The sequence below is a fragment of the Coloeus monedula genome, assembly GCF_965178545.1.
Source record: "Coloeus monedula genome assembly, chromosome: 3".
Lineage (NCBI taxonomy): Eukaryota > Metazoa > Chordata > Aves > Passeriformes > Corvidae > Coloeus > Coloeus monedula.
In genome coordinates this window covers 81,712,186-81,731,748 of record NC_138783.1, presented here as the reverse complement: position 1 = coordinate 81,731,748, position 19,563 = coordinate 81,712,186, and the positions used below count along the sequence as shown (strand labels likewise).

General features: G+C 42.9%; 2 protein-coding genes across 2 annotated transcripts in view; one reads left to right on the top strand and one right to left on the bottom strand.

Moving 5' to 3' along the window:
• Positions 1-130: 130 nt before the first annotated feature.
• Positions 131-5,182, bottom strand: TEX30 (testis expressed 30). Its single transcript, XM_082277749.1, has 5 exons — positions 5,073-5,182; positions 4,329-4,559; positions 2,840-2,891; positions 1,579-1,787; positions 131-418 (listed from the first exon to the last, which is right to left on the bottom strand). Exons 2-5 carry the CDS (start codon positions 4,449-4,451, stop codon positions 245-247), a joined length of 558 nt encoding a protein of 185 aa, XP_082133875.1. The 5' UTR covers positions 4,452-4,559; positions 5,073-5,182; the 3' UTR covers positions 131-244.
• Positions 5,091-19,563, top strand: part of LOC309570818 (uncharacterized protein) — a gene marked incomplete at its 5' end in the record, with an annotated part of 43,152 nt that continues 28,679 nt past the window's right edge. Inside the window, one exon of the mRNA XM_082277828.1 lies at positions 5,091-5,602. Coding sequence (XP_082133954.1) covers positions 5,091-5,602 — 512 coding nt within the window. The remainder of the gene's footprint in view (positions 5,603-19,563) is intronic.

Below are 19,563 nucleotides of genomic sequence, written 5' to 3'. Positions count from 1 at the left end.
GTGTTGTATATGGTTATTTGCATAGAAACACAGAGAACAATGCTCCCATGATATATTTTGTTATTTCAAGAAGTTCTTTATTGTATTGCATTTTTTTTTTCATTCATACAAAACTTTATTTGCACTTGCACTTAGACCTCTGAAAAGATCAGTTTTAAAAAATATATGCCTCTCAAAAATAACAAACCCCTTATTGGCCACATGTAGGAAAAACTAAATGAAGATACTGCTTGAACACTGCAAATTATTTGTGCTCCAATTGAACATTCTCTCTAAGCCAAGAAAAAACTCTCGCATTTATTTCTTCCATGACATCTTCTGTTGTTCGTCCTTTGACTGCCATCCCATGGTTTGCTTTATCAATCCAATGGATTTTTTTAGGGGCTTTCATTTTGCTCACCACACCTTCTAGCAATTTCTATGGAGAAAATAAGAATGCAGATATTAGAGAATCAGCTGCTACAAACTCTGAAACTCCTAGATGTCTCTTGTTTTGCCTGTGTAATGCATAATAGGCAGCTGCTAAAATCCAAATGGATCTGTGTGCACATGAAAAACACCTTGATAGGAAAATGGGATATATTATCTATCCAGGATATAAATACTGGGATCTGCTCAATGCTTCACCTTCACTCAAACAGAGAATAGCAGAAAATTAGAACTTCAAAACCTGCACAGGTCACAACCCTGTGCAGGCACTCTCCCCATACTGACAAAGGAGTCCATTTTTACCGTCAGAGGGTAGTGCTGGCAATAAAAACATAGAACTGAAGAAAGATTTGTCTACAGAGGCAAAGTAGCAATGTAATTCCTTAGGGACTGGCTTTGACACTGTTGAAGTTTCTCAGCAAACAGATCTAAGAACCAGCTCATGGAGTGGAAGATTCCCCCATTAAGAGGGCACTCCAAGGATCTGCTGGTTGCTAGCCTGACTTATTTTAGCAACAACTCCTCGCAAAAGCACTATGACTCCTTAGAAGCTGTCCAAGCATGAAAAATGCCAATTGCAAATAGCCCCAAATTCAAGCTGACCTGTTCAAGAACAACAGATACCTGTTTGCAAGAAAACAAGGCAGAAAAGCAATTTCCCTGCCTACCTCTGCACACCTGCTCTTCATCTCTGCAAAAATATCACTTTCTACCACAGAAGCCTGGCTTGTGGGTAGAACTGCTTTGCTAGAAGAATTTGCCATGGCAATGTGACCAGTGTGAAATTGGTGGCACAGCACAGGTTTTGTAACTTGAAATGGTTAAAACAAAATAGTAAATAACTCACTCCTTCCATAGCCCACTTTTAATTTGTGCAATCCTATTGAAACCATTTACATCAGTGGTATTTCAGTGGCCCAAAGATGAGCATGCTAAAGTGGAAGATCAAGCATGATCCATTAAGTTTTAAGCAGCAAAAGAAAGCACTGCTAGGCTTCTTTGTGTCTGATGAAGTTTCCTACCCAAGGCTTCCTTCAGAAGACACCTGTTCAGGGAATGCTGTTAATCAGGTGAAATACAGACATCACTGAGGCTCATTGCTGCTCCTCCAGACTGCCCTGTCATGGCAGGATGTACAAGGGTACTCACTTTTTCACACATCTCGTCTGCTGATCCTGAGACAAACAGCACTGGACACCTGGTAAGTAATAAATCTTCATCCCGGAGCTTGGACTGCAGTTTGGGTCGATGCAATGGGTAAGATAAACACACGAGACCTTGAATGAAACCATCATCATCATCATCCTGGCTCAGCTGACGTACCACAGAGGCAGCAGCTCGTGAGCCCATGGAACGGCCTTTCTCCCATGTAGAAATAAAGGAAAAAAGTATTATCTGCTGTCACCTCATCTGCATTCTGGTTTAGTACACAACTCCCAAAACCAATCCAACTGAGTGTATTTCAGTGGTATGAAATGCTAGGGATGTTCTACTCCATGAAAAACATTAATTCTAATTTCAACATTTTCTGCTGAGATATTTGTCTAGTTATAACATTTACACCCCTGTTTAAAAAAGAAGCGGAAAAGAAAGAAAATATAAATGGATAGGGATCCTTTGCAATACTGAAAGGAACAACAGCCCATCCTGGGGGCAAGGGAAGAGAGGGACTGGTCCTGTGCTCCAGAGCCTGGAAATTTGAGATAGCCATGATATTATCTTGTTAATGCAACCTCAATTTGCTCAAATTCAAAACAAAATTCTGTGCTCAATGTCACTTTGCTCACAAAACAAATCCAGCAAGTGTTTATGCACACCTTGGACTTCAGCCTAAAAGTAAAAGTAGAAGGGAGAAAAAAAAGTGTGAACTTGTAACATGAGGTCAGTCAGTGACAGCAAGGGAGTATCAAAGTATCTCCTCAAAGAGGAGGCATTTGAACTGACAGTGCACTGTAATTGAGTGTTACAAGTGGCTGATTCTTATAGCAGCACAGATCTGGTTTCACTTAGAGAAAATTTAGAATTTCCCCTATTAAGATATTCCTAATCTATTCCCCTTTTCACATAACAGCAGACTTTTTTTATCTGCTACTAGGTTTTAATTACCAAAACCTGTTTTGGGAAAACTGTTTTCCATTTACTGGTAACCAGAATTCTTCAAGACCTGCAGTTAAAAAGCACACATGGATAATCAGAAAACTCATGTCCTGTAATTTGTGACAAGGAAGTTTTCTGCCAAAGTACCTGGAAAATAAAATCTATTGCTCTTCCCTCCTCTGCAGCAAGATCTATGGGATCATAAGGAGGGCTCATTCACTTCTCACCAAAGAGGGATAGACTTGGAATACTTACAGATTGCTATTATTAGAGACAGTAAAAGAGAGAAAATTATTGATAATAAAAACAATACCTGCAAGGAAAACACCAGAAAGTTTATAATCATCAGATAGTTTCAAGTATTCCTAAAGAAATAAGAGAAGCATTACAAGTCAGAATTAAGATAGCTGGGAAGCTGGGGATCTCTTCTGTTTGTAGCTACTAAACACAAAATGGAACGCTCTTTCAGCACTGCAGATTAAACAAAGAACAGATACATACAAGGCGCTCTTTGGGGTTTTATCACATAAATGGTTTCATTACATTTTGCAGCAACAACATAATCAATTTCACATTAGCTCTCAGCAAGTCTCAAATACCACATGCCCTCTCAAGTTACCAAAACATAAGTGATTACTATGTATCAACTTAGTGATAGTAGCAGAACCCATGCAGGCTCTTGGCCCATCAAAAGGCAAAGCAGGTTAGCAAAAATGCCCTTCATTGGGGTGATGTATTTCCAATTAAAAGTTTGTGACATGATCAGTTAAGCCCAACAGAAAAGATAAAATTCAGCAACATTTTTTCAGGTTTTAGGAGATAACTAATCAGATGCTACCTTAGCAGATGCCTTCAAATTACCTTTACACAGCAGCATGTTAACATAAACGTACTAACAACACTATGCATCTTTAAAAAAGAATGGAGATCCACATTAAAGACAGCAAAGTCTGATTTCAAATTAATGTACATATAATCACAATGACATAATACAAAATTCCTTTAGAACTGGACTTTGTTCTGCTATAAAAATGCCTCATGCTCGATGCAAAGCGCTTCCTATGTCCCACTAGAAGTCCCTAGATAATCAGTAAAAAAATTCCATTCCTTCCAACATGCTCCAGATCAGGGAGATAATCTTAAACTGATGCTATTGCAACAAAAGGCTGCTCATTTTAGCAAAACGTAGGCACATAAGGACAGCCTTAACAAGGTAGCAGCAGAAAGAGAAAAACAGATGCAGATAACACTTTAAACTGATTTTGGAATCAAAGGTTACGTATGTTCTAAGGCTCTCATATGCTAATCCCAATCTCTCTTGCTTCAAATCCTGCTGTGACCCAGTCCCCTACTCTTTCCCAAAAGTCTATTTCTCCCAGCTGCCAACCTTCTGAGATCCAGCACAATTCTCAGGTCAACTTCTTTCTATCAAAACTGCTTCCAAAGCTGTCTCTTCATCTCCCTTCCCTCACCAAGCCCTCCCAGATCACCATGCTTGCTTCCATTCTAAATTGTTCCATTTTTTTGCAAGCTGTAAATTTTCCTATTAAACACCCTTGCTTTTTGTCAAGCTTTTCTTTCTCCCTGAACTCAAACCTGCACACTTGTGGCAGCTGTTCCAGCTGTTGCCCATCTAAGAATTGCTTCCGGTGCTTCTGTTCACACACAGTGCTCCATTTAGCTAAACATTGGTTTTAATTTTCCCCACTGTTGCTTGACTAATCTCTGGCTGTAATTTAAGAAACCTGGAAGACAACACCCATCGATCTAAGATTTGCTCTAAGAATTTGGTCACTCCTTACCACAACTGTTTTGAAAGCCTTAGCCCTGTAAGCAACATTAAGGCCTTTACAAGTAAACCGCAGGCACAGAACTCCATGGGATGCAAGACAGTCTGCCAAGGACACTAACTGAGGGAAGTTCATGTCTCCTCCAGCTCCATGAGTAAGAATCACTCCATATGTTGGTTTCTTCTCTGGGACAGAAAAGATAGCATCAAGGTATTTGTTTCCAAAAGGTATTTTCACTTTAACCTAGAAATGAAACAAAACCCAATATTACTTAAAAAAAAAAAAAAAAGAAAAAGCAGACAATTAAGAAATGAACCAAAATTGCAAGCCTGTTATTATTTCTTCTGTTTAAGAGTACTAAACGAGTAACTGCACCTCTGGTTCAAAGACTTTCCATGCAATAATGCACAAGTCACTTTATGACTCCACACCTTATGTTCTGCATTAGAAAATGAACCATACCTAGCTTCAAAGAATAAACTGAAATTATTCTGACCATCTCTATATTTCTATGTGTAGCTTTTCCAGACCTAACTAGCTGCCTAAACCACAAGACTACGTGACATTAAGACACAGCCTAGCAAAAATTTGGAATTACAGTGTGTTAGCCACTGAGCAAAGCAGCAGCCTGCACAGAGGCAAGGACTGAACCTCCCCCAGGGCCAGGAGACAGCACAGGTTCAGACAAAGCCAGCTCCAGGGGGACAGAGGGCCTCCACCAGCAGACAGCTGGAGGGGCTGATCCAGACACAAGACCTGCTGATGTTCTGCGGAATGAACGGCGACTGGGCAGCACACGTGCCCCTGTGGCGGCTTCTGAGAGCAAAAAGGACACCCCGGGGCTGGGATGGAGCACACTTCACCCACTGCTGTCTCCCGACGCGGTCCTTGCAGCGCTCCGAGAGGAACTGCCCAGGCCGAGGCAGGTGCTCAGCGGCCTTGCCGAGCTGCCGCTCCCACAGCCGCGGGACGGGATGGCAGATGCCGGACAAGGGGATGGCACAGGACACGCGGGACGGCCGGACGCCTGCACACGGAGACGGGCACAGCTGCAGCTGCCCACCACCCATGGATGCACCGCTCCTGGGATGGCAGAGGCGGCAGCGCACCCAGCCCGCCCGCCCTGCCCAGCTCCAGAGCCTCCTCAGAGGGGAAGGGTGGGCTGCAGGAGCACACACATCCCCACGGACGCCAGGCACAGGACCCAGCAGCGCCCGCTGCCACACGCCACTGCAAGCGGCCGCAGCCATACCTCCACCTGCCCGCTCATCCCGCCGTGACGTCACGTGAGTGACAGCCCCCCGCGCCAATCCCGTCCCGGGGCCCGGCTGCTGCGCCGCTGATTGGGCAGAGCCGGGCGTGGCCCCGCCCCCAGGGGCGGGAACAGGCAGCGGCCTGCGCGGGGGACCGGGAGTTTGGGATGGACCACGGTGGAGCCGTGTTAAATAAATAAAACCCCCGTAAATAAATAAAGCCCCACGTAAATTGCTTTTATTCACCTGTGTGCACAAAACCCCCGTGGACTGCTAGGTGGTAATTCAGAACAATTTAAGCCAATTGCTTAGGGATTGCTCAGAAAGTCAGGTTCTTACTGACTTCAAGAATTACAGATGTGATGCTTATGGTAAATTACAGATTCACATAATCATTTTAGTTGGAAATGACCCCTGGGACCATCGAGTCCAACCTATGACTGAACACCACCATGTCAACAAGATCTTGGCACTGAGTGCTACATCCAGTCACTTCTGGAACACCTTCCAAGGATGGCAACTCCACCGCCTTCCTTGGGCAGTCCATTGCAATGTTTAGAAACCCTTCCCATGAAGATATTACTCCTGATGTCCAACCTGAACCTCCCCTGGCACTGCTTGAGACCATATTCTCTTGTCCTCTCGCTGGTTGCCTGGGAGAAGAGGCCACCCCCCCACCTGGCTACAGCCTCCTGTCAGGTGGTTGTAGAGAGTGGTAAGGTCTCCCCTGAGCCTTCTGTTCTCTCCCCCAGCTCCCTCAGCTGCTTCTCATAAGACCTGTGCTCCAGAAGCTTCACCAGCTCCATTGCCCTTCTCTGGACTTGCTCAAGTGCCTCAGTGTCTGTGTGGAAGTGAGGAGCCCAGAACTGGACACTGGATTCAGGGTGTGGACTCAGCAGTGCTAAGTACAGAGGGAAGCGTTAGATGTCCAGAATGACATCAGGTAATTCTTTTGGGCAGCTGTCAGCACACTGGATCTCTGTGACATTGACGAACAGGGGCAAGACACTCAATGGCTGGTTTTCTAGGTACCAGCACACATCTGTCCCCTGGGCTGTGCTCTATTGTACAGTAAATAACCTACTGTGTTCAAACGCAGCCCTAAACTGGTGGAAGACAGCACCAACAATGTACAACAGTGCTTGCAGTATTTGTATATTGAGTATTTCATAAGCCAATAAAACCTCCAAAATCCTCTATTGCAAGGTATTTAGTCAGAGCTCATGTTTTCTTACAGTATCAGTGTATAAAGCTCACTCTTATCAATTAGGGTGCCCTATTACTTAGCTGATTGAAGGTGTCATCACCAAGCAGAACTTTGTTTTTCATATGTTCGCCTGCTGGAAAATAAGTGCACTCTGGCTTGTGCCCTCAGGGTCTCACTGTCAGCCTGCCAGCTGGACATTATCAAACACAGGGATGGAAATATTGCAGCCCTCTGAGAAGTGAACCTGGCAGGGTAGCTCAGGTTCTGAGCTGCTGTCTCAGTGACCATCCTGCTACCTCAAGGCCAATTCCCACCAGGCATTATCATAATAAGTGTGGAAGACAGAAGTGGAGAACCTGGGAGATTTACAGGCAGATTTATTTAACTGTATTTTACCTTGCCTAAAAGATGAGATGCCTAAAGTGAGATGCAGAATCATAAAGCTGAGTGAAAGCCACTGGCACAGCCTGCACGAGTTGTGCACCTTCTATTGGGAGCTGAACCACAGACAGTGTCCAGGCAGCTGCTCCTGGAGCCATAGCTCACATGTGGGGAGTCCAGCAGACTAGGAAAAAGTCAGATTAATTTATGTTGATTGGAGATCACACTATTCTGATTAGTACTTAACACCAGTTAAGCCTTTGTAAATGAGATACTTGGCAGAAGTGGACTGAGAAGATTTGTTGTCCCAAAGTAGTTACAACCTCAACTTAGAAAACAGGCATGCAAGAGGAAGGTTAAGAAAAACTTCATATTAATTTTCTGGGTTTTTTTCATCACTGCTTTCTTTCCTATACCTAATGGATGTTTATATGCTCTGGTAAAATTTATATTTTTGGTGCTGTTTTGCTCCTTTCTTGGTCTGCTTTTTGCATTGTCTTTCTTTTTAATTTTTCCTCGCTCCTCAATACACCTGCTAAATTTGTCCTGCTTTGCACACATACTGTCTCCAGAGCAGTCCTTGAGGAACAGGTATCCCATTAAATCTACCCATGTGTAACCCCTTCCCACAGGAAAACTACTTTCTTATGCTTTCTGCATTCAGCAAGCTGCTACTGGCTTACTTCCTATTTTCTCTGTTCATTTTCTTGGCCCCAAACTCCTTTCAACACTTAAAGCTCTTCTGTGCATAAGCAGAGTCTTTAAGGCAGGGTAGCTAATACCCAGAGAACTGCAAATGCCAGGCTGGATGGGGCCCTGAGCAACCTGGTCTGGTGGAAGGTGTCTCTCCTCATGGCAGAAGGGTTGGAACTAGATGATCCTTAAGGTCCATTCCAACCCAAACCATTCTATGATTCTATGATGAAATGAATGCGTGAGGAAGGAGAGAGACTGTCATTCTTTAATCCTCTGGTCCATGGCAGTAGGATTGGACCAGTTATTATTGCCAGTATTTTTGCCACACTTTTCCCGCTGTGTTTCCTTCTACAAGATAATGACCTCAAGTGTTGCTACTATGTGAGAGGCTAGGAAATTGAGATATAAATACATATATTAGATTCCAACTCATGGGCAAATTATTTATGATGGATAAACTCTGGGTTTTATTGAGTTCTACATATCTAATGAAATACATTAATTAATATGCAAATTAATTGGTTTTTAATTTGGCAGCATAAGGCAATTCTCATACCAAACTATTCCGAATTAGGCCTTTCTGGGTTTAGGGGGACATTTAAGAATATTCTTGTTGATTTTCAAGTGTGCTGAGTAACTCTTCTGAAATCCAGTTATATTCCCTGCCAGGAGTATTGAAAATCCTTAGGCTTTTTCTTACATACTTAAATATGAATTAATATTCTAAGTTAAAGCTCCCCCCAAAAAACCCAATCATGAATCTTTTCTGAATTTCTGAATTAATCTTTTTAATTTAACATCTAAGAAAACATGGTTTCTTAGGAGCATGGCATGGTTTCATAACTTTAACCTTACATCACTCCTGGAAATAGAAGTTTATTCTGGAGACAATATGCAGTGCATAATAATCTAAGTCTGTCACCAAATATGAAAATCGTTGAAGGCATGTGATTTGCCATTTCTCAATGGGAATATGTGTTGAGTGTTACAATAACCTATGCACTGCTGTAAGCACATCTGACAGATTTGATATGCCAAAGGCAGCTGGGTTTGAAGAAACAGTGGCTGTTTATCAAAGAATGACATTATCCCCAGTCTAAACTTGGGACCTGATAACTTTCAGTAGCACATCAGACAATCCCTGTTCTTTTCTTCGGATTATAAATACAGCATTTCATATCAGAGACTTAGATTAACACACAATGGAAACAACAGAGATGACCTTTTGCATTAATCTTTTGTTGGAATAGATTTATTCAGAGGAATGCATAAAAGCAATTATAAAAGTATAAAAACATATGGTGGGAGGGGGTTCTGTATTTCAGTGCAAAATAAATAGTGGCTTAAGGACACTGGGATCACAAACATTTTTTTCTTTTCTTAAAGTTTTTTAATAGAAGACCATAAAAAGTTTTTGTTTGTTTGTTTTAGGCTGGAGACACACATTTGTTCAAAAAGTTCAACTCTCCCTCTAAATTACAAACTTGACTTTTGAGCAAGAACCTTCTTTTTTTTCCCTGAGGATGTGGATACACACCAGCACGTGGACATGCTGTGTTCACAGGTATCAAAAGTAACTTAACTAATTTTATGAAAGTGATCAAGCTATTACCTGATTAGCCAGTATAGTTTCCTGTGTTTAAAACATATATCCGTATCACTGCTTAGTTTTTAGATGTTGCATCATACTGCTTGAGGGTCTGAGGCAGTTTTGAGGTCCTCTATGAAAGAGGAATTGATGGGCAGGCGATAAGCAGAACCACTATAACCTGCAGAAAAATACAGCACTTTAGCATGGCGTGTGTGAATCCCCATGTCTCCATAGTGATCTGGAGAACTTGGTCACTGGCAGACTTTCTCCTGTGAAGGGTGAAGGGTGAAGGAGTAAGCCCACCTGTTTTTAGTCTATTCAAATTGTAGTGTATCAGTAACACGCTTACATAGTAAACGTGCTACTGATATGCAGTATATAATATATAATAAATATATAACGTCTGTATGCTAGACACCTATTTTTATGAAATTATGCCCTGTACAGAGACTGGTTCCTTTTGTAGCATTATATTGGCCACAAACTCTGGGAGCACAGATAACATCACGTGGCAAATGTGCAGTGCATAAAAGCTTCTCTGTGCACAAGACTCTCTGGGAACATTTCTGGCTTTGTAGTTGTGGTGCTAAATGGAAGTTCCGTACTTTAATTAAGGAAGGTGTCATCATGAAACGTGCTTCTGCATGGCAAATTTGGATGCTATACATTTCTCAGAGTCTTTGTTAGGGATTTTGAATTCCCTCATTGTTCTTGATAAATGCAACCACTTTGTTTTACAGTGGCAGCTGTTAAAGTTCTTGTGTGTGCTGGGACTGCATGGGGCACTACTGGCAGGAGGTTGCTCTAGTTATTCTCTCCCCTCGGCTGGCGGTGAACTGATCTGGCCAGGAGCCAGTGGAACAAACCTTTCTGCTCTCACTGCTGCAAGGAAAGAATTAATATTTTTGGCATGTTCATACAATCTTTGAATGCTGAGCTCAATTCCATGTATGTTTTCCTTCTGAAGTTTCACTCTGTTTCTATCTGTTGCTTTTTAAAAGACTAGCATGGTTAGGGATGGTAAAGAACGTTATGCTGCTGCTAGGGTTACTTTTGCTGTGAACACTGTGTTAAGATTTGAGTCTCTTTAACATTTAATTCTCAGTTCAAAAATAGGATACCCTCTGCAGTTGGGTCATCAATCATCCAAATAAGTTACTTATCTGGAATTTATTGATAGTTATAATTATAAACATAATTCTATGGCCCCTAAATATGGGCACTCTGTACATTTTGCATCTTGCTGCAAGACCCTAGGCCATTTTCACTTCCGTTAATATGATTATTATGAGATGCAAAAAGTGACACTGCACTTCTCTTTTCCTTAAATTCACACATAGGTTCACAGAAATTAGAAAATTAGGCCCTTTGTTCATTCATAAGTTGTCAGAATGAGTAACTGCAGAGGGTCTGCAGATGTATGTTGTACCTTCCTCAATTATCATTCCTCCAGGTCACTTCTTTCATTTAGGCAGACAGAATCACAGAACCACAGAATCATTTAGGCTGGAAATGATCTTTGAGACCATTGAGTCCAAACTTTGGCTGTACACCACCAAGTCAACTAGACCATGGCACTGAGTGCCACATCCACTTGAAGAATTCCAGGGATGATGACTCCACCACCTACCTGAGCAGCCCATTCCAATGCTTAACCACTCTTTCAGTGAAGAATTCTTCCAGATGTCCAACCTGAACCTCCCCTGGTGCAGCTTGAGGCTGTGCCCTCTCATCCTGTCTCTGGTTGCCTGGGAGACCAACCCCCACCTGGCTACAGCCTCCTGTCAGGCAGTTGTAGAGAGCAAGAAGGTCTCCCCTGAACCTCCTTCTCTCCAGGCTAAACAACCCCAGCTCCCTCAGCTGCTCCTCATAAGACTAACTTATGATGTTTCTAACTCTCTTTTCCAAAGCATTCCAGGAATTCCTTTTAGTCTCACATCACCTGTATAGTTAAGAAGTGTATTTTCTACTCTGGAGTCCAAGATATTTCTAAACATAGTGAGTTCAAGAAAAGAGTGCAAGGAACTCTCTCTGATTTATTCTTCTGTTCCAACAGAATATCAGTCTCAGTTGCATTACTCAGAAGTGTTTTCTGGCTTTGTATGCGTGCTCTTGAAAGTTAATTTATGCTATGACTCTCTAGTCTGATAGAAAGAAGCAGTGGCAAAGTTTAATAAAGTCAACATCTATTACTGTTCACAAAATCTACTGCACTGAGGTAGGAGGAGAAATAATTTGGTTTCACACAATTTATCAAATCCACTGTCAGTAGATTTCAGAGAGTGTGTATTTGTTTAGTGCCTAGAAGTCAAACTGAAAGGTCTAATTACTACCTTCTTATTTTCCCCTTTTATATTACACACTGTCATAAACTTACATTTGTAATAGGATCTAGTTTGCTACCAGCTATATACTTTTGGCTATAAACATCTGTACTCATATACATGCACACCAGAATTGTTAGCAAGCAAAGAAATGAGCCTGAAGACTGACACATGTGACTGTGGGTGGCCCCAGGCAGAATTTTTAAAGAACTGTTACTTCCAGAGCAGTCTTCTAGCTCATAGTGTGTTCATAGGACAGTTCCTACATCCTCTAGCTGTGTTCAGTGAGTCTTAGGTGGAGGAATGCTTGCAAGGCTATCACCAACTATTTTAAATCCTCCTGGTGTCATGCAAGGCTGCACTCAGTGCTCAACCAACTAGTGAATTCATCTCAGCTCCTGTGCTCCATGCATCAGTGCTTGCAGTTGTTAGCATCTTAAGGCACTTGGTAATCACAGAATCATGGAATGGCTTGGATTGGAAGGGACCTTAAATATCGTCCAGTTCCAGACCCACTGCTGGGGGCAGGGCCACCTTCCACCAGACCAGGTTGCTCAGAGCCCCATCCAACCCAGCCTTGAACACATCCACTGATGGAACATCCACAAGTTCTTTGGGCAACCTGTGCCAGTGCCTCACCACCCTCACAGTGAAGAATTTATTCCTAATAACAAATCTAAACCTAGTCTCTTTCAGCTTAAAGCCATTATCCTTTGTCCTATTCTTACATGACCTTGCAAATCCAGGTAAGTGGGCATTCTTAAGTCTTACATTTTGTGCCGTATCTTGTTGTAAAGTATTTGAATGAACCTTGATAGTGTAGCCTGTTGTTAAGTACTTTAACCTTGATAGCGTGCCCCAGCCAAACCATTTTTAGTTATTTTTACCAGAGCCCTCAGAGTGGGACCAGGCTGGAATTACCCTCACCGGCTTCACCTGGCCTTTCCACCTTCAGCTGCAGCACATCAGCCCCAGGAAGGTTTTTAAGCACCAGTCTGAAGGCTCGAGGGGAGAGGTGGGTTAGGCTTTTATTTGTTCCTTGCCCTTTGTTGGCTTGTTGTTTGGATTTCTGGGATTAATCTGGTTGCTGATCACTGGATGGGTTTTGTTGCTGTCATCATCTTGATGCTGCTTGCCTGGGTCAGGAGCACCACCTGTTAGAGCCCTCAGGAATTCATCAAGGACTGAAAGGTAAACTGTGCTAAAGTGGAAAAGAATTGAAACCAAAGAAGCTGAAAAACTAAATACCAAGACAGCAAGGAATAGATAAAAAGGACTGTGCTGCACTAGATTAAAACCAATCATATTATCAGAAGAGTGGGGGTGGAGCTCATTGGCAAAATAGAAAAACCAATCAAGCAATCTGAGATCTCATGCACAGCAGTTACAAAATGTATATGTATTGTTTTACATAAAAGTTGTAAAATGTGCAAGTAGGTAGCATGTATAAGTAAGTAAAATGTATAAGTAGAATAGTATGTAAAAGTAGGTAGAGTGTATAAATAAGTAAATTGCATAAACACTGTTATGTAGAAGATGTAAAAAGTATACGTAAGTAAGAAAATGTATAAGTAGAGTGATATATATGTAGTATAAGATAAGCAAGTGCAATGTATAAGAAAGGTATTATGTCAAAGTTGTGAGATGTGTGAACACAGGAGTATTTTAAACAATAAGATGCTTCTGTGTAATCATATTGATTTGTTGATGAGAAGGTGTGAGTTCCTGCAGTATCTAAAACCAATCTGAGCACATCTGGGGAGATGACATTTGGCCACCCTTCTTTCTTATCTGCAGTCTCCCTCCCAAGGAAAGACCAGCCAGAAACAACACTGTTCCAGACCTTTCAATCCTGATCAAGTGTGTTCTCACATGTGTAAGAATTTCTTCACATCTTCTATAGCTTCCTGAAAAGCAATGGTTAAGTATGGCCTGAGTGATCCCTCCCCCACCTGTTCATGCTCTGCAGTTTTGGCTGTAAAATTTTCAACAGAGATGCATGGAAACTATAATATTTAATGGTGACCAAACTAAGAATGCTCCTTGAATAAGGCTGAAAGACCTGCTCTGATTATACTGGGCTTTTTGTGCCCTGCAGTCACTCAGCTGGAATTAATGGATCAAAGCTGTTATAAAACTATGTGGGTATGGCTCTTGTAGCCATTGCAAAGACTTTGATGGGCTGGGGATGAAGGCTCCAGAATGGTGCAGGTAGTAGCCCATATGTTGTACATGGACTCATTTAAAATCCAGAATTTAAGCAAAGCTGAGCCTCATAAGTACTTCTCTGCTACATCATTAAGTGTGTCCTGACCTATTTCCTCTCTGAGCTTCTTGTTAGGTGAAGTTAACCATGTCAGGTATCCTGACTCCACTTGAAGTTGTGTTGGATGTCACAAAGTGTGCTTTTCTTTTACACGGGTACTTTGATTGCCAAGTGGAAAATCTTTCACGAGATGCTGTGAGAGCAGCAGATTGCTAAAGTCCACGTGACAGCTTTTAGCCTCAGCTGTGTTTGGCACTTCTTCTCCTCAGCCCTTATAAATCAATAGATTATATGACTTGAATAAGTTCAAGAAGATGGCAAGAAGAAAGATGAAGTGTAGGATTTTATCCACTGTGAGTACTCCTAAGACCCTGTAGCATTATGAGACTTTTATTTATGTGGGATTGGTCATCCCAGGGTTAGCCTTTGAACTTTTGGACATGCAGCCTTGTCTTGATCACCTGCATACTTCAGCAAGCTAAGCCCTTTGGAGACTGGATCTAAAAACACAGGTCTCTCAAATGTCTGTTCCGCAATTAATCTCATTAACTGAAAAGCAACTTCAAAAAAAGAAGATCATTACACTGAAGCCTTCTGGGAAGACACCAAGGATAGTAACATTACACTCACAAGTTGGAGGACTTGTTTCCATGGGGAATTTGTAGGTCTTTGCCAATTGCAGCAAATCAGACGGAGAATGTCTGAGCAATGACATCAGACGTGCTGTGGAGTCGAGGCAAGTTGGTGATAAAAGTCAGAAGGAGGCAGGCTTGGCAAACTGCATCATGCCCATGCTGGCTTGTGCCAGGGCACACGGCGAGGTTTTGGCCTTGTGCTTGACAGTGTGATGGACAAGGACAGAGCTAATGAAAGGGGTGGTGAAAAGATGACCTAGGGAAAAGTCATGTGCAGGATGGAATTTATGGTGCTATTTATTTTGTGGGTTAATTGCTACTTTCAGTCCTCCCAATTTTATATCCTCCAAAGAGAATATATATGCTCCTGTGGGTTTTACTTTGATTTTGGGATTGTGGGTAGCTGTTTGGTTTTAGGGGGTTTTGTTGGTGGTGGTTGTTGTTGTTTGTCCCCAAGAAAATAACTGCAGGATTTCTGGCCAGTGAGTTTAGAATACTGACCCTTAGGAAAATAAGCCATTCTCAGATTAAGGGAGATCTCTAAGCCCTCAGTTTGGATCAAGGTCAGATTTAGCCCAGAGTAGTACTGTTGCCAAATCAGGCTTTGGAGCCAGTGGTGGCAAAGCATGTTTATGAACTTGTCATTCTCTTAGATGTTCTGTTCGCTTTGAGCTCTTGGTCTTGTCTAAATGCTGAGCTGAGGTTATAGGCCCTTGTGGTCAGGACTGAATTTGTATCTGCAAAAAAGGAGGTCAGGTCAATTATCAGTGAGGTAGGTCAGTTGATTTGTCAAAGAAGAGTTGGAAGAAAGTAATGGTTTTGCATTGATTTTTTTTTGCATCCATCTGTTAAAATACTTAAAGTCTTCCTTTCAATATTTGCTAGTGAAAATGAAATGCAGCTGAAACACATATCAGTAGATGCTTTGACAATACTGCAGTTAGATATTTTTTTAAGTGGCAAGGCATTTTACTAGGACTGCAGAAATGAGAGAATCCAGCTATGTCAGCTAGCCCTATCCCTGCCAGTGCAATGTTGTATGACATTTGCTGTGGTGACTGTCAGAAACTTTTAAGACCACGTTATAGCAGCAGCCCTTGTGTTTGCAGTGATACAGCCCCACAGAGGAGATGGAAGAGGCTGTGCCAGTACAGGCACAGTAGGTAATTCTGTTTAGTCCTTGCAGCTCTCTCACTCCTTTAAGTTTTTGCCTATATCAAAGAGTATCATTGACATCAGCTTTTTGTCCTCTCTCCCAGTGCCCGAAGGAAGTGTGCAACCAAGCACATGTCTTCTTCTGAAATGGATTCCTTGTTTTCTCCTTGCACAAACAGTGCAGGGTAGTGCATTTTTAATGTTCGTATGACAAAGTGTTTATGTGCAAGGTCTCAGTCTCAGATCTCACCTACATAGTAATGAATGCTGGCTCATAAGGTTTAATACAGACCTGCACCTACACAGTGTTTTTATTCAGCTCCTGAGAGCATTCCTCCTTTTGTTTGGCAGGGCAGGCAGGTTTTCTGCAGAGTGGCCCACACAGTGGGCACCCCAAGTGGCCTGGCCTGAGCAGGGTGTGCTGACTTTTGACCAGGCAGGGCCCCCAGGTAACTCCAGTTGAATCATTGAAGGAGAGGCTGGAAGATGCAGCATGCCATGTTGGGTTCTTCTCTTTCCTGGACTGATCTCTCTCTGTCCTCTTTCTGATTTGTGTCAGTGGAACATTGTAGAGAGGAGCTTGGTTTCTGCAGCTCTACCATTACTTAACACTTGCAGACCTCTGTATTTTGGAGTAGCAGAGCGGTCAGAAATGTCTCATTGTCATCTCTCAGCTATGTCCCAACATTGTTTGCTACCAAAGAAATGAAACTGGATAGTTGGCAATCAAATGAGCAGCAGCGATGTGTCTCTTCTGCCAGCCTGCTCTACTGGATACGCTCTGTGTGACATCAGGGGGCTTTACCTGCACACCTTGCCAAGAGCCTCATACTCTGAGAAATCTGAAGACAGGGAACTCATTGTTTCATGAAGATCTACTCCTTTAAGCTCCTGTTCCTATGGATTCTTGTTCTGACCTTCTTTCACAAGTTTTCTAGTTTATTATCTGAGGCTGATAATACCTCAAATATGTCAAGTGTTGCTTTGCATCCCAGTTGTTACATCCTTTTCCTTAGCTTTCCAAGGACACTCACCTCAACTATCTTTTATTTCTTTCTTTTATTTTCTTTTTTAAGGAGTTTTGAATTCTCCAGTGCCAGTTGCTTTTTTTTTTATCAGCTTGAAGAAGGTTTAGTCATGTGCTACCTGTGCTGACAGTTTCCCATGCTAAGTGCAGGTAACTTGACCTGCACTATACCTCCTGATTCCGTGGGTTATTGGTCCAGCAGAAGCACCAAAGCAACCCCAGTGGTAGCTGTACTGGTAAAGCTAACACATGCTGAAAGTGAGGTGTTCATCTGCATGGATGGCCTAATGCTGGCTCTACATCCTGAAGTTCCCAGAGCCTACTGCACTCCTGTCTTAGCCAGAACTGCAGGAGTGGGATTCCTTCTTCTGCGTCTTACACACGTTGAGAAACTGCTGAGGAAAATCAAGGGAAGAAAATGACTGGAATATTAATAGAGAAGCTCTTCTATTTCCCAGTGTATTCCTTCCAGTCCCTAACCAGCTGTGAAAACAAGACTGCATCTTTGGAAGATACATGTACATTTGCTACACTGTTTATGTGACACCAGGTCTTTTAACTAACCTGAAGGTAATTTATAAAAGGATTTTCCAAGCCCCGAGGACTGGTTAGAGCATCTTGAGCCTTAAGGGACCACAGGGATCATCCCTAATGCTTTCTGTCCTCTGCAGAGGAGGCACAAATGGACACTTGCAATACATGCACATTGGTGGGCTATGTTTGCAGTTGTGGAATTTCCCACTCTTCATTTGTAGTGTTATTGTTGTGCTTATTGCAGCTAATAAAATACAGCAGGAAAAAACCAAAACCAAATATCCCTTCTCATGTTTATACCATTGACTCTTTAGCCAAAAAACTTAATGGGGTGTCTTTTCAAACACCAGCACATGGGCATATGCACACAAATGTGCAGGTATGCTGATGCATATGCAAAACATAACTTTTTTTTTTAAGCTTGTACCAGAATTCTTACAAGTTCATGCCCTGCAGGATGAAACGAACTTTCCTCTGGACAGTCTAGCACAAACTCAGCATTTAGGTCTGATTAAAACCCCAGTCTGAGAGGTTAAATTGCATTAAATGTTGCAGGAGCCTCATGCCACACCTCTGCAAGGGGCGTGGGTAGAGTTCATTCACTGTGAAGTAATGCTTGTGTTAATAGTTAGAGGTAGGATGACCAGGAATCCATGCCTGGAAAATCTGTGATCTTGATGATTTCAGTGCCCTCTCTGGCATCCTGTGAAAAATCTCACATGACAGCTTTGAAGGTGGCTGGATTCCCTTGCCAGTCAGCTGCTCCCTTCTGAAAATTATTCCCCAGATCTTCTCTGGATGGCAGAAATCCCCATCAAAACACTTGTCAGAAGGGAAGGAGCAGCAGCACTGTGTAAACAGCCTGGGGAGTGCCCTCATTTCAGATGAGCCTGTGAAAAACACTGCTAGGTCAGTAACATCAAACCACTGCAATGCTGCAGCACTGGAGCTCAGCTTGAGGTAGGGTTTGGAGCGTAGGCTGCACCCCAGGCTCCTGGGGAAAGCTTGCCCCCAATGCTTAGGGGAATGAGCTGGAAGGTGCATCCACGGGCCAGAAACACCTAGAGAGTGACATCCTTTGGGATTGATGAGTCAGGAATATATAAATAAATAAGTCTTTGTGCAAGGGAGACCACCTTTATGAAAGGTATCTGGTCTGCAGCTTAGGCAAAGGTGCCAGAGAGGTGAGGACAGCACCTCTCCGTGTGCCCCACAGGGTTTATGGATAACTTTGGAAAGCTCTTGGGCAAGGCTGTGCCCGTCGACAGCAGTGCCCTCCTTGCTTTAAGCATGCAGATGCTGCAAGATCAATGTCCCCCAGGGAATGTGACTTTTCAGAGATGTTTCGGAGGCCATGCTTGAAATACTTAGTGCTGGTAGGCAGCCTGTGAGGCAGGTTTGTGAACAAGAGGTCAGTGAGTCAGGGAGTTCTCTCTGCAGATACAAGACTGTGTCTGAGGATGTATTTGAGATAGAAGTGGCCTGAGTGTAGCACAAAGCCCTTCTCTGTGCCCTCTTCCCTAAGGCTTGCAATGTGTAGCTCTGGAGGAGATTCCCACCCTACTGCCACCATGTCCCAAACAGTAATTTCAGGCTGCCTGGCTAAGCAGGCTTTGAAATGATTCCAGGATATGATTAATAAATTCCCATGTGTGTGCAGGAAGGGCAAGGAAAGCAGCGCTGGGAGCAGCTGTGGGAGATTGCCAAAAGCATGAGGTGACCTCCATCATGGCTAGGTGGCTGTCTCTAGGCAGCAGAGAGGTACTTGAAAACTTCTGACTGGATCTTACCCCACAGTTCCCACCCCTGGACGGACTCTCCTTTTCTGGGCAAGTGGGCACTGCCATCTTTTCCTCATCAGCCTGAGTGCCATTACTAGTCAGTCAGGAGAGGTGACAAACTTCTTGGTGGCAGGAGGCAGCCCTAGCATGCTGAGGCCTCTGTGATGGGCTATGGAGGAAGAGATGATGGCTGGTTTCACCTTTGTTTCACTCACTGGAGAGGAAGGGCACTCTACCTCCACTCTCCTGGGGCCTGGCAGTGAGTTCACAGAGGTTCTGTGAGCAGGGGTGAACTCCTGCTGCTGAGGCAAGTCTTTGAAGATTCATCTGTTTTTCATTTTCTTCTGATTGCCGGAAGTCACAAGCATGTGGTCCAGCCCCTGCCATGAGACAAGAT

Bases quoted from the DNA above. Each gene is read 5' to 3' on its own strand.
- TEX30 (XM_082277749.1), bottom strand. From the start codon at position 4,451: ATGAACTTCCCTCAGTTAGTGTCCTTGGCAGACTGTCTTGCATCCCAT. The intron at 2,892-4,328 runs GTAAGGAGTGAC...TTATTTCTTTAG, and splicing joins AGGCTTTCAAAACAGTTGTG to GAATACTTGAAACTATCTGA. The intron at 1,788-2,839 runs GTATTGTTTTTA...CATGGGAGAAAG, and splicing joins TTCTGGTGTTTTCCTTGCAG to GCCGTTCCATGGGCTCACGA.